The 14033-nt window shown below is 46.5% G+C and overlaps 1 protein-coding gene across 9 annotated transcripts in view; it reads left to right on the top strand.

Moving 5' to 3' along the window:
• The window catches only part of Aldh3a2 (aldehyde dehydrogenase family 3, subfamily A2), a 44112-nt gene that overhangs the window by 18262 nt on the left and 11817 nt on the right, over window positions 1–14033 (top strand). For 4 of the 9 annotated variants that reach the window (NR_138545.1, XR_388332.4, XR_388331.4 and 1 more), the window contains exon 9: window positions 170–405. Coding sequence is in view for 6 of the 9 variants with exons in the window: in XM_006532031.4 (XP_006532094.1) it covers window positions 170–405 (236 nt within the window). In the remaining 3 variants the exon portion in view is untranslated. Of the gene's footprint in view, window positions 1–169; window positions 406–784; window positions 1339–2945; window positions 4516–14033 lie in introns of those variants that run through there. The other 5 variants (NM_001331115.1, NM_001331114.1, NM_007437.5 and 2 more) reach the window with 4 other exon arrangements.

Here is a 14033-nt window from a genome sequence, read left to right as displayed (position 1 = left end):
GAGGGCGGATGGTTGTGCTGGGAGCCAAGCTGGGAAAGGACTTCTGGGGGGAAAGTCCAAGAAGTTGAATGTCTCCCTCTCAGGCAGAGCACAGCCAGGCTTTCTCAGTCTGTGTTGAAGTGGGAAACCCCCACACTGAAATTCGTTTCTTCTCTTCCATTTATTTCAGGTGCCAGTGGAATGGGGGCGTATCATGGAAAATACAGTTTTGATACCTTTTCTCATCAGCGCCCCTGCTTGTTAAAAGGGTTAAAGGGGGAAAGCGTCAACAAGCTCAGGTACCCGCCCAACAGCGAGTCCAAGGTCAGCTGGGCCAAGTTCTTCCTGCTGAAGCAGTTCAACAAAGGAAGGCTGGGGATGCTGTTGTTTGTGTGCCTGGTTGCTGTTGCAGCTGTGATTGTCAAGGTGAGTCCCTCTCCTCCGGACAAACCAGTCCTTCTGACCCTTCCTATCTGGGCCAGGCTGCTGTAAGTCCATCTGTTATCCTGCCTGGTCCTTCCTCCTCGCCGGGGGCTGCTGTAGCTACATCAACCAGCTTCTAAAGTCTGTCAGATGGCCAGCTCCCTGTTTCTGTAAACACGGCATCTGCTGTCCTAGCTGCTTCTCGGCTGCAGTGTCAACCTTCAGTAGCTCTGAAGGCTGAACGTCCTATAAACTCAAAATGATTACAGGACTTTACCAACTTTTATGAGAGTCTAAGACACTGTGGAGCTTTCTGGAAGATTCTGAGCTGTCAGCTCTCTGCTCCTCTGGGTATTGATTGGTATTCTCTGTTCAATTTTAGTTTGTTCTGGAACGTGCGTGAAGTCGTCCTGGTGATACGGAATGGTGGTACTGGAAAGAAATAGGCAAGGGGTGTAGTTCTTATTAGGCATACTTTCCCTGATTGCCAGATAAAGTTTGTCTTGGGCCACAGGTCATCACAGAGGTGACATTGCAAAGAGGCCCTCGTGAGAGCCTCCTTTTCTGGGCAGCTGTCATCCCTGGGGTGAAGGAGGGAGTCTGTGGGAATGAATGTCAAGGTGGAGAGGGGAAAGGGTTTCCTCAGACAGCTAACTAGGACATGTGGGACAATGACTGTGAAAAGTGGCCGTGGATGAGAGGCATGACGGAACTGCCATGTTTATAGATGTGGTTAAAATGTGAAAAGTTGTTGTCTTACACTATCGCCACGCTGATGGATTGGTGATAACAGCTGCATTTGAAATCATTTGGGTTTTCTCAGAAATACCAAGCTCTGCCGAGGGGAAAAGCCCTGTTGGCTTCTCTGATAGTTCATAGACGGCGCTGGTCCAGTAAGCACTGACGGTCAGGCCCCAGCTGTCTGTTGAGAGTGAGGTAGGAGTTTCCTATTTTCCTTCTGTGTGTGAGGTGGGCCAGGCTAGGTTCTGTTTGGTTTTAGTTGTTTCTATTAGCTGACGGTTTGGGGTTACTGACAGAAGGTTTAACTTACTTACATATACTGGACCTTGGTCTGGAGCTAATCGGTGTTAAAACTTAATCTAGGCATCATTTTAAAGGGACATGGATGGGTCCTGGTAATCTGAGAGAAATGTATAAGAGTAGTGTCTAGGCTGAGTCTGGCAAAGCCTGCGTCCTGATTAAAAGTGAGTGGCCACATGTTGAGCTGCACCGCTGCCTCCGTCAGTCCGGGAGGATGCACCGTGCAGCGCCAGTCCACAGTCACTATCTGCATGTTTAATGTTTGTTTCATAATTTGAGAATATATATTTTTAAATCTCAGTTGTTTCATTTTTAATTAAAAATAAACCCCTTCAGCTTAGGGATTCACTGTGGCAGTTCGGGGCTTTCCCTCTTTTCCCTTTTTTGAGGCTGGAGATCTGGTTGGAGGTAGGCTTGGGTCTCTGGTCATTTCATTTGACATTGATCCCTTAGCCTAAGGTGCATACTATTGGTTGGGGTAGAATATCTCAGCCTCTGGGGTGACATAGAGGACCAGGCTGAGTTAGTGCTTCCCAGGCCTACCTTGTCCCCAAGAAGGCCCATCTAGCTATCAGTGCATCACACAAGGCAGCCTTGAGTTCCCGAAAGGGTGTGGCAGACAGGTCTTCCTTAGCCAGGGTCTTTAGTGGGAATGAGAGCATGCAGGCTTGATCCTTGGCTTGATTACAAAGTTAAGATTTTTGTCAAAGCTTCTACTTGGATCGTCCCTACAGAGTGTGGGGGAGTTTGCAATTTCCCAGGCCAATTTCAGCTTCTCCCATCTCCTTACTATCGGCCGATACATTCACTTCTTTTTTAACCTGGGATGGAGTCAGGTGGAGATCTGGCCTTTTCCCTTTGCTGCCTCTTTGCTCTCTTCTCTGACCTTTTATCCTGTTTGTATCAAAGCATATTTTATTCTAAACAGTGATTCAGAGTGTAGCTTGTGTTGCTCCTTTGGGTCTTTAAAAACATTCTAAAAACATTGATGCCGCTCTTGAACTTAGAAATAAGTTCCTTGCAAACTTTATATGCCCCAGTACAGGGGAACGCCAGGGCCAAAAAGGGGGAGTGGGTGGGTAGGGGATTGGGGGGGGGTATGGGGGACCTTTGGGATAGCATTGAAAATGTAAATGAGGAAAATACCTAATAAAAAAAATAAAAATAAAAATAAAAGAAAAAAAGAAAAAAAAAAGAAATAAGTTCCTCAGTTTTAGATGTCATGCCAATGCTTGGACTCCTACCACAGTGCCGGAATAGTGCACACTTCTGTAATGTCTGCTGCTTTGCACAGTGTGCAGTCTGCCCCCTCTGTCTTATTGTCATTATTGAGGAAAAGCATAATCCTTTATTTTCAGTTGAAGCGGCACTATGGCTTTTTAGGAACACATAGCTTTTTCTTTTTTTCTGTTATGAATTTAGTCTGGGCTTATGTTCTAAGGCTTGATGTGGGTGGGTTTTTTCATAACAGGATAACATGAATCCTTTTCTCCTCTCCTTAGGATCAGCTGTAATGACTTCCTTGTTGCCTCTCCTGAAGTATCACTCTACTAAATGGTTAACAAACCAATACTTTTAAAATTGTACCCAAACCAGGAAATTCACAGATGTACTGCAATCAAACCTAAGCTGTTGCCACAAACCACTAATGAAACTCAGTGTTTGAGCCAAATCTCCGCAATTGAGAGCAGTGCAAGTGCTGAGAGGATGTAGACTGGGCTGGGGCGAGAACATGTCACACTAGATCCCAGTCCACGATGATGAGTCAGGGAGACTCGATAACTGCTCCTTGGCCATTCATTTTCCTCCAGCCCATAGCTCTGCCCACTCCAGTGTCAAACACCGCCCAGGCTTTCCAGCTGACCTCTGTTATCTTGAGAGCTGAGGCTAGGTCCTCCCAGCTACTGTTAGGCATTGAGGTACTAAAACTGCAGGTGGGTATGTCCATCTCATCCATTGTGGCTTGAGACCGGCCTTCAGGAGTCCGCTCTCCATTTAAACATCCTTTCTTATTCATAGCGCACCACCCAAAGTCTGTGTGTTTGTGACAGTCTGTGGGGACTGTCCCAGTGCCTTTGTGATGACCTAAACTGCACTGAGTCTCTTGCCAAGAAGCAATGCTTTTTTTGTGAAGGCCACTCAGAGCATCTTGCAGTCACAGCTGTTCCTGAGCCTGAGGCCAGAAGATTCCCTAACCCAGGACTTTGAAGCCAACCTAGGCAACATGATGGGGACCCTCCCCATTCTTCATAAAAATCCCCTCAAGATCCTCAAGTTGAATGTTTTGTAGATCTTCAAGGATAAGCCTTCTGCTTATTCTCCTAGCACAATGCAAGGAAATTTTACTTTTTAAATCTTAGAGAGATTCCTACAGATCTATAAAGCATGGAGCCATTCCTGTAGTGAAGGGGGGGTTATTATACCCCAGGGCTTCAGAACTCACAGGACAGGGATTGCTGGAGAACACTGCGAGCTGTGGAGCACACTTAAGGGATGGGATGGTCAGAGGCGCTCCCGAGCAAGCGGGGCATCATTCTCCCTTAGATCCTAGTGTGGCTAAGCAGGGATGTGGCAGAGAGATCTGTGTGGATCTGGCTTCCTGCTGCTGGGGCCTGGCTGGGCCCAAAGCTCCAAGCCTCACTGCCTTCCTGGGGTCCTAATTAACTCGGCCTACTCAATGAGAACGTAACATGCTTATTGAATGTATAGCCGTGTTTGCTGAGTAACCTGTCCCACCGTTGAGGCTATCTGAAGTGTATTGTATGAAGGAAGTATCAAGAACAAATCATTGGCCCGTTATAGCAAATAGTTGCTTAAGTAGCAGTTGTCATAGACTAATCATAAAATATTTTGCACAAAATTTCAATGTTGAACTTGCACTTACTGTTGTTATAGTAAATTATAAATCACAGCTTCTAGCTAGGCCAAAATACTTACTCTACTGATCTTCAAAATAAATGTATTTCATAAATTATTGTGTGTTAATTTTGACCTCAGAAATGGAGATATGATGCAAAGTTCCTTTGTAAATCCATTTTTCCTTTCTATCCCTCAAGGATGTCGTTTGCTAACATTGGTTGTCATGCTTTTTTATTTGAAATTTTCTCAGACCTCACATTCTGTTCTGTGAGTATGTGATGGTCATTGTGCCATGTGTCACCACTGAGCCTAGAGCTGTGTCCACCAGTCACAGGCCCGAAAACAACCGAGAATTTGGATCAGCGCCATCTGCCATCCTGAGGCTGTGTGACCAGACAAGCTGGGCTTTACAGCTCTGCTCACACCGTAGCACCGCTGTAAAGGAGAGCACCACAGAGCAAGCACTTCTCAGTCTGAGACAGGTGAACTGAGGCAGAGGAGGGCTGCCTGGCCGGGCTTCCCACCTGTGGCCTCCAGGGTACCCAGAGCTGCCTAGCTAAGGGCTTGCTCACCCTTCTCACAGCTCCACAAAGACTGGTAGACAGCGCCAGGAAAGACTGGAATGTTATCAGTGCTTTTTGAAATTTTGTTTTATTTAAAATCCAATTTATATCCTGGAAAAAGACCAACCATCTCTGGACTCTCACTCTTCGGTTAGGCTAATGTTCCAAAGAACAGTCTGGGTCAGAGATGAGAAAGCCTGGTTGGTCACAGCATAACCATCACTCTGTGTAATTGAGTGTCACCAAAAGGTGCCAAGGAAGTGTGCAGGATCCTTCTGCACTTGATCACTTGTTCATGGAACGGGGGGTATATGCTGGTGACGGATGGATGCCTGGCTTTCTTTGTTTCTCACTTCCTATAGTGTCTAGAGGGCTCTAATGACAGTGGCCCAACTTGTGAGAAGATGCTACTCCTAGAGGAGCCCCCAGGTGGTGTTCCCATTTTCTCTGCTGGCTGGATGTGAAAGGATACCCCTGCCCGGAGTACATAACACTCAGCCTTGACCCCATCATGAAGTTAATTCTGGGGTAGCTGTCCTAAGCACTGCATAAACAGACTCCAGAGTACAGGGACAGGGAAATCGCACAGCAGGAAGTCCAGGTTACAGTGAGCTGCATTGGCTGGGCCTCAGGAGAGAAAATGCATGGCAGAATAGTATCATCCAGACAGCACAGGACTGATGATACACATGTGAACTTAGGCTGTGACAGCATGTACAAGCCCTGCACAGGTTCAAACCAGACAGAGTCCCAGCACTGAGAAGGAGAGGTGGACACAGTCCCATATCTGTTGGGAAAGGACAATTGTATTTTCTCCAGTGGAGTGTCATTGGTGTAGCAGCCACACTCCAGAGCAAGCCCAGTGCTCAGGAGTAGTGAACTCAGTGGCTGACAACAGTGAACTCAATGGTGTTTTGTGTACTTCCATTTTGTTTTGGTATTTTTTGTCTTACTGATTTTGGTTTTGGTCTGTTTTAATTTTGGAATGTTTTTGTTTTTATTGGTTTCCTGTTTTATTTTAGAGAGAAAGAAAAAACACGAAGTTGGGTGGGTGGAGAAGTAGGAGGATCTGGGAGGGACTAGGGAAGGCAAAGACTATGATCAAAATATATTGTGAAAGATAAAATTTAATGGGTGGTAATGGCACATGCCTTTAGTCCCAGCACTCAGGAGGCAGAGGCAGGTGGATCTGTGTGAATTTGAGGCCAGCCTGGTCTACAGAGAGATTTCCAGGACAGTCAGGGCTACACAGAGAAAACTTGTCTTGGAAAACACACACATGCACTCTCGAGTGCCCACGTGCACACACACACACACACACACACACACACACACACACACACATTAAAGCAGTCTGTAGCTGTCTTCATAGTAGGAGATTTTAAGCCTGTAGTCAGTTTCCTAGCTGCCAGGATGACTTCATCTGATTGCAGAGGCAAAGCCACACTGTAGTAGGACTCAGGCTCTGCTTAGAACATCAGGTCAAGAAGATGGTGTCAGGACAAGCTCATCTTTCAGGTCTCTTGGGCTGCTTGCCCAGGTCCAGGCCAGTTTGAACCCTTTCAGCACTGTGGGATAGCTTTGGGGGCTTCTGCCCTTTTTTGTGTCTATAACTGCAGATGCTAAGGCTTGGGTACCCTACATCCCACGCCCTCTGGGTACTTCTGGCTGAACAGTTATTCTGCCTACACAGACCAGGCACAGTGTGTGACTGGTTGCCAGCAGAAGCTGATGGACACTAGAGAGCAAGCTTCCAATCCAACTGCACATGACTGCAAAGCTCCGGGGGCCTGCCAGAGAGAAGTGGTGAATGAGACCAAGTGACTCCGAGTCTCCTGACATCCTCACACTGCCCACTCGTGGCCACCTATGATTCTTTACTATCAAGGCGAGCACTGTAGCAGTGAGATCACAGAGGGAAGCCAGTGGTACAGCACATGATGGCATGCCCAGGGTCTCCCAGGACTCATTGGGTACATTGATGACTGCCATTAGGAGACAACCTGGGCATGCGACTCCACCCAGCCTCATTTGCTTCTAGGGCTGAGTGTTCTCATCTCTTCTCTCCTGAGGAGTCTATGGCAGAGGTCAGGGCACTGCATCCTTCCTGCCTTCCTTATGAAGACCCTTGGGATTACATCAATTTAATCCAGCTATCACCCCACCTCAAGATCCTTAAAGTATCTGTAAAATCCTGTGTACCATCCAGCATAGGTTCTGAAATATAGGAGGTAGAGAAAGGATCTCACTATGTAGCTCTGGATGCCCTGAAACACTGTATATTAGACCAGGCTAGCTTTGAACTCACAAAGATCCACCTGCTTCTGCTTCCCTAGTGTTGGGATTAAAGAAGTGGCCTACCATGCCCAGGGTTTTTTTTTTTTTTTTTTTTTGGCAGGGGTGGTGGTGGCTGGGTGTGGAGGCTCACATGTTTTTAATGTATATAGTACAAAGTAACATTTTTTTGTCAGATACATGTATAATTTTATATGGTCCCTTCCTTTTCTCCAAATGCTCCCCGTGTGTGTGTGTGTGTGTGTGTGTGTGTGTGTGTGTGTGTGTGTGTGTTTAGACTGATGTAAGGTATAGTCCTCAGTTGCCTTCTACCTTATTTTTTTGAGACTATCACTGTCTGAATCTAGAGTTCACCAATTGTGTAGATGGGCCAGTGGGCACCAAGGACCTGCCCATTTCTGCCCTCAGACGGCTGAGGTTTCAGGCTTGAGCCACCATGTCTGCTTTTTACGTAGATGCTTGGGATCTGAACTAATGACAGCAAGTCCCCTCCCCCTACTTTTTCCAGAGTCCATATAATGAAAGGAAGTTCGTGATAGTTGTTTTTCTGGCTTACTTCACTTAATATGATTTCCAGATCTATGAGTTTTCCTGTGACACTATTTCCTCCTTTATAATGGAATAAAACTCTGTTGTAGACAAATATTATTTCCTTGTTATCCATTCATCAATGGATGGGCATCCAGGCAGCTTCTATGGTGTGGTTCTATGAACATGGTTGTCTTAGTCAGGGTTCTAGGATCAAACACCATGCCTAAGAGCAAGTTGGGAAGGAAAGGGTTTATTTGGCTGACACTTCCACATCTTGGCTTATCACTGAAGGAAACCAAGACAGGAATGCAAACAGGGTAGGAATGAGGGATGGGAGGCAGGAGCTGATAAAGAGGCAGTGGAGGGGTGGTGCTTACTGTCTTGCTCCTCATGGCTTGCTCAGCCTGCTTTCTTGGCTCTACCCCATCAATCATTAATTAAGAAAACGCACTCTAGCCAGAACTTATGGAAGTATCTCCCCAGTTGAAATCCCCTCCTTTTGGATAGCTGTAACTTGTGGCAAGTTGGCATAAAATCAATGGAGTTTGTGACCCCTGGGGTGGGGGAAAGCATAGACTCAATCTAATTATAATTAACAGATTTATTGGTTAGCTGCTAGGAGGATGAATAATCTCCAAGCCAAATTTGAGTTTGCTGTGAAGGAGGGTATCTTCGTTAAGAGTTTCCATTGCTAGGAAGAGATGCCATGACCAAGGCAACTCTTGTAGAAGACAATATTTAATTTGGGGCTGGGTTATAGGCTCAGAGGTTTAATCCATTATCATCAAGGCAGGAAGCATGGCAGTATCCAGGCAGGCATGGCACAGGAGGAATTGAGAGTTCTACATATCTTGATCTGACTGCAGCCAGGAGAAAACTGACTCTTCTGCATTGGGCAGAGCTTCAAATCCCCTGAACCTCCCCCCCCCACAGTGACATACTTCCTCTAATAAGTCCACACCTCCTAACACCCTCCCCATAGTACCACTCCCTGTGGGCCAAGCATATTCAAACCACCACAGAAGGGGATGGGGAAGGCCTTTTAAAGGGGACCACACAAACACCTTCAATATCTATGCAAGTAAATAAAAATTGTTGTGTTCTGCCAAGTTAAAAAAAAAGATTAAAGCAACTCAAAACAACCTTAGGGTATCAGTGTAAGCAAGTTACCAAAGCAAAATAATAATAATATAATAATAATAATAATAATAATAATAATAACAAAACCAAAGAAACCCCCAGTCATATCAAAACAAGATATGGCTATACATTACTGGGTGGGGGTCACTGAGTCAGGGTTACCAGACACATATCTTTGAGGGACTGGAGTTGGAGACAAATGGGTAGTGGATACCAAGATGGATGCCTAGCATAAGATGGAACTTCTTTAGCCATAACACTATCCAGCACAATGGGTATACATGTATCTCTATGATGGATATACATGTATCTCTATGATGGGTATACATGTATCTCTATGATGGGTATACATGTATCTCTATGTTGGGTATACATGTATCTCTATATGATGATACAATTCCTTTAGGTAGTACCCTAGTTTCATTTATGTTCCTTTTAAAAAAAAATCCAGATAAAAAGCAACCTGGGTGTGACGGTTTGAATGAAAATGGCCCTCATAGGCTCATAGCGAAGGGCATTATTAGGAGGCGTGGTCTCATTGGAGTAGGTGTGGCCTTATTGGAGGAAGTGTGTCACTGAGGGTGGGCTTTGAGGAGTCAGAAACTCAAGCTAGACCCAATGTTGCTCTCTTCCTGCTGCCTGCCGATGTGGATGTAGAGCTCTCTACTCTCCCTCTCCAGCACCATGTCTGCCTGTATGCAGCCATGTTTCCCACCATGAGAATAATGGACTAAACCTCTGGACTATAAGCCAGCCCCAGTTAATTGACTAACATTTAAATGTTTTCCTTTATAAGAATTGCTGTGGTCATGGTGTCTCTTCACACCAATAGAAACCCTAACTAAGGCACTAAGAAAGAAAGGATTCTAGCTCGAAATTCTGGGTTACAGCCCATTCTATTGTGGTAGTCATGGTGGCAGGAGCTTGGAGAATCACATCCACTGTCTAGAGTAAAGAGAAATTGTCTCAGCCAGGTGTGATGGCACACACCTTTAATCCCAGCACTTGGGAGGCAGAGGCAGAGGCAGGCGGATTTCTGAGTTTGAGGCCAGCCTGGTCTACAGAGTGAGTTCCAGGACAGCCAGAACTACACAGAGAAATCCTGTCTCGAAAAACCAAAGAGAGGGGGAGAGAGAGAGAGAGAGAGAGAGAGAGAGAGAGAGAGAGAGGGAGGGAGGGAGGGAGGGAGGGAGGGAGGGAGGGAGGGAGGGAGAGAGAGAGAGAGAGAGAGAGAGAAATTATCTCATGCATGCTCACATGTCTTCTTCATTCTTAGACATTTCAGGGCCCTCTAAGACATTGTGTTGCCCACTCTAGGCTGCATCTTGCCACATCAATTAACTTATCTAAGTCAGTCCCCAGTCCCCACAGTCATGTCAGAGGCAAACCCAGTGTAGACAGTTCTTCATTTAGACTCTCTTTCCAGATGAGTCTATGTTATAGCAAGTTGATTGCTAAAGCTAGCCATAGAAATGTGGCTGGGTCATAGGGTAGTTCTGTCTTTAGGTTTGTTTGTTTGTTTGTTTGTTTTTATGAAGGTTTTAAAATATTAGTTTTTATGTGCACTAGTACTTTGCCTGCATATATACATGTGCACAACATGTGTGCCTGGTACCTGTGTAAGACAGAAGAAGACATGGGATGCTGGGGAGCTGGAGTTACAGATAGTTGTGACCTGTCACGTCACAGGAACCAGGAACCAAATCTGGGTCCTCGTAAGAGCACCCACTGCTCTTAACCACTGAGCCATCTCTTTTTGGATTTACTTACACAGTGGTAGTTTAATTTACAGTCTTACTAACAGAGCATAAGAATCATTGCCCATCCCCTCCTTGTCAGAGTCAGCACACACACACACACACACACACACACACACCCTGCCTAAGGAAAGCCATTTTGACTGGAGTGAAAAGAGATTTGTGTTATTTTAAATTTCATCTCCTTGAGGGTGAGAGAGGAACTTTTTTTTCAGTAATTTATTGGCCATCTGTATATCTTCTCTCTTGAAAAATGTCTGTCAGTTCTTTTGCTCATTTATAGGCAGGGTTTTTTTTTTGTCCCTTCAATTTTTGAGTGTTTTATATATTTGAGGTATTAATGACTGACATATGAGGTGTGCTCTGAGGGTGCTGAGAGACCAGAAGGATCCTCTGAAGACAGTGTTTATCTGTTCATCTCCTGTGACCCTTCTAAGACATCAGGTGAAAACAGGGTAGGTGCCCCTGGGTGGTGGCCATCTTGTGTATAAAAACCTGACTGGGGAGACCCACCTCCTGAGGCAGATTGGAGCCAGTGTCCCACCCACCCAGGGCCCCAGGCACAAGGGAGATGCTCTAGACCCTGAGCTGACAGCTTTGCTTGAGTACAAAAGGCATAAACGTGACTTTGAAGAGCTCTTCCTGCCCCCAGGCACACAGACCTAGACCATGGCTCTGTGAAAGGTCCATGGGGGGCAGTAGATTGGGCTGCTGCTGGTGTTGATGGAAGAGCAAGCAGGGACATGAACCAGAGTCACCTGGTCAGCACCATGAGGTGGCCTGGTTAGGGTCCAGGGCATGCCAGGCTCCATCCCCGCTCACCTTCCACACTGTGAGATCTTGAGTAACTACCTGCCCTTCCCAGGCTGGCTTCTCATCTGAAAATGACAGGTCAAGGTCACTGAAGGAATGTATGAGCAGATAGAGCTTTCCAGCTTGTGAGATAGGCCCAGCCAGGCAGGACTCACCAGGAGGAGCAAGACCCCAGCAGAGCTGTTGGTGAAAGACCTGGTAGGGAGTACTGTCCCATTGCAGTTTGCTCACCAGAGGCTTGGGGCTCAGGTGCAGCCCTGGTGTTTGGGAAATGAGCCAACCTCTGTCTCAGACTCATCAAGAAGGAGAGCAACACGGGGCTGTGGTGTTTTTGAGGTCAGGAATGTAGGACACACAGCATGTACCTTTTCATTTTACCTGTGAGTCCTCTTAGTCACCACCCATCATTATCTTGGGTGGAACCCAAGAAGGAGCTCACTGGGCCAGGCTCCTCCAAAGGCTCCTGCCACATCCCTGCATTGGGCTCTACACAGAAGATGGATGGGAAAGTGGGTTCTGAAGGAACAAGGAAGCTGCCCTAAACATGGTGTCTACCTCCCATAGCAGAGAGGTAGTACCAAGATGGCTGCCTCCCAAAGCAGCAGCACCCAGTGCGCCTGCTCTTGTGTCCAGATGAGTTAGTTGTGCACAGACAGCCCCTGGGCCACAGGGAGGCTGGACTGGGGCAATATACTCTGTTCTGCAGAGCCCTTGCTTTAGGGATGGAAGGGCAGGAGGGAGGGGAGCTCAGGCATCCCTCATTAGTTCCTTTACTCCCTTAGCCTGGAATCAGCTTCCTGGGGGCTGTAGGCCCCTTAACTACCTCCCCTCTACCCCAGCAGTCATTCCTCCAGTGTCCTCTACAAACTCCTGTCCCCAGCTCTCTGCCTTTCACAGTGACCTAGGCCGCATAGGCAGTGGTATGCCTCCTACCCAAATGGTATCATAGGCTCTCAGAACCTGAGGGACCAGCAGGCCTCCCCAACACCCCATGGCTACTCCTGGTGGCCTGGGCAAGGACACAGATGGTGATAGTTGGTGCTGTTGGCTTGCTGGACAGGGCAACACAGACCATCTTAGGGACTGACTGGCTTCCAGAGATCAAGTTTTGAAGGGAGTGGTCTTAGACTGGGGCTGTGGTGGGAACTGAGCCTTGCTGACTATAGAACATGGTGTAGACCCTTTTGGGTGGTGGGAGGCCCTTCTGTCTGCAGAGGTCAGAAGGAGTGCGTGCAAACCAGCGACTGCAATGGGAACATCAGTAGAATCCCGGCCCAGGCCTGAGCTTTTCTGTCTCATCATCACTTTCTTTAGCTTTTCTTTTCTGTAAGCTGAGGGTAGAGAGCCTGAGTTCAAATCCCGACTCTGCTCCGTATGAGCTGTGTGGTCTGGGGAATGCTAAGTTTCTGCACATATCATAGACATGATTGTGAGAGTACATATGCCTCTATGTAGCAAACACATATTAGAACTTCAATATTATAAAATGCTTTCAAAGCAGTTGTGGCACATTGTTGCACACCATGTGCTAGGCACTGTGTAAATATTATTCATTGGCACTGCTATCAGCAGTTAAACTTTGCAGTGGTATCTAGGAAAGGTCTGGTTTGTTTGTTGCAGTGATATTACAACAGGGCGTTTCCTAGAGCCAGCTTTCCAAAGTCCTGTTTGACCAGATCCCATTAGCTTGGTCTGAAGGGTGCAGACTTTAGGAGAGATAACAGACCATTCCAGAGGTTTCCATGAAGCACACAGAACCTATCGCTGCCTGTAAGAAGTCAATGGCTCTGGCCTTTCCTTTGGGTGGGTACGGATGGAGTGTAGCCTAGCAAGTTTGGGTGTGCTTGGGGCAGTTTGCTCTCTGTTTTTGCCAGTGTCTCGCCAGAGAGCTCTGTGTGGGAGGATGAAGGACTTGAATTTAAAGCACCAGGAAAACTGTGCCACCGCGTGGTACCAGGTGTCAGCGGACTGTGGATCTAATTACACCACACAGGGTCCCAGTAGACTTCTGGGTCAGATGGAAATATCAGATAATATATGGAATGGGGGCTCTTCTAGTTAACTTAGCATAGAACAAAGTATGGCAAAATTATACTTTGTGCTTGAAAAATACTAGATTAAGGTGGAGTTGACTGTACAGGTCAGGCATTGGTGGTTAATGGTGCTGTGGACCACATACAGTAAGCCAGCCAAACAGGATAGGAAAGTAGGAGGGACCTTGTGGGAAGAGATACTCAGCAAGAGTGGATGAGAATGTAAGGTGGGGATGACCAGTGTGTGTGTGTGTGTGTGTGTGTGTGTGTGTGTGTGTGTGTGTGTGTTTGTGTGTGTGTGTGTGTGAATGAAATGACTAAATAACAATAACTACATTCTTAAAGTACTCGAAAACAGAGAAAATACCATGTATATCATCAACACATTGACTACACCTAACCTGCTAACCCATCCCAGCTCATAACTATGAATGCTCCTACTGGTCTATGGCTGGACAAAATATCCCAAAGGCTACTGTGCAGTGCGGTTTGGATAGTGTTGTTTCTTGAGTCACCGGGAAACCCAGATGAGCCTAAGAATTGCAAAGTCTGCTGTAACTCGAAAAAGAGTCTTTTATTGTTTTAAGTTTGAACTCAGA

The sequence above is a fragment of the Mus musculus genome, chromosome 11 (genome assembly GCF_000001635.26).
Source record: "Mus musculus strain C57BL/6J chromosome 11, GRCm38.p6 C57BL/6J".
Taxonomy (NCBI): domain Eukaryota; kingdom Metazoa; phylum Chordata; class Mammalia; order Rodentia; family Muridae; genus Mus; species Mus musculus.
The sequence above is the reverse complement of the archived record's forward strand: the minus strand, read 5'-3'. Positions and strand labels throughout refer to the sequence as shown.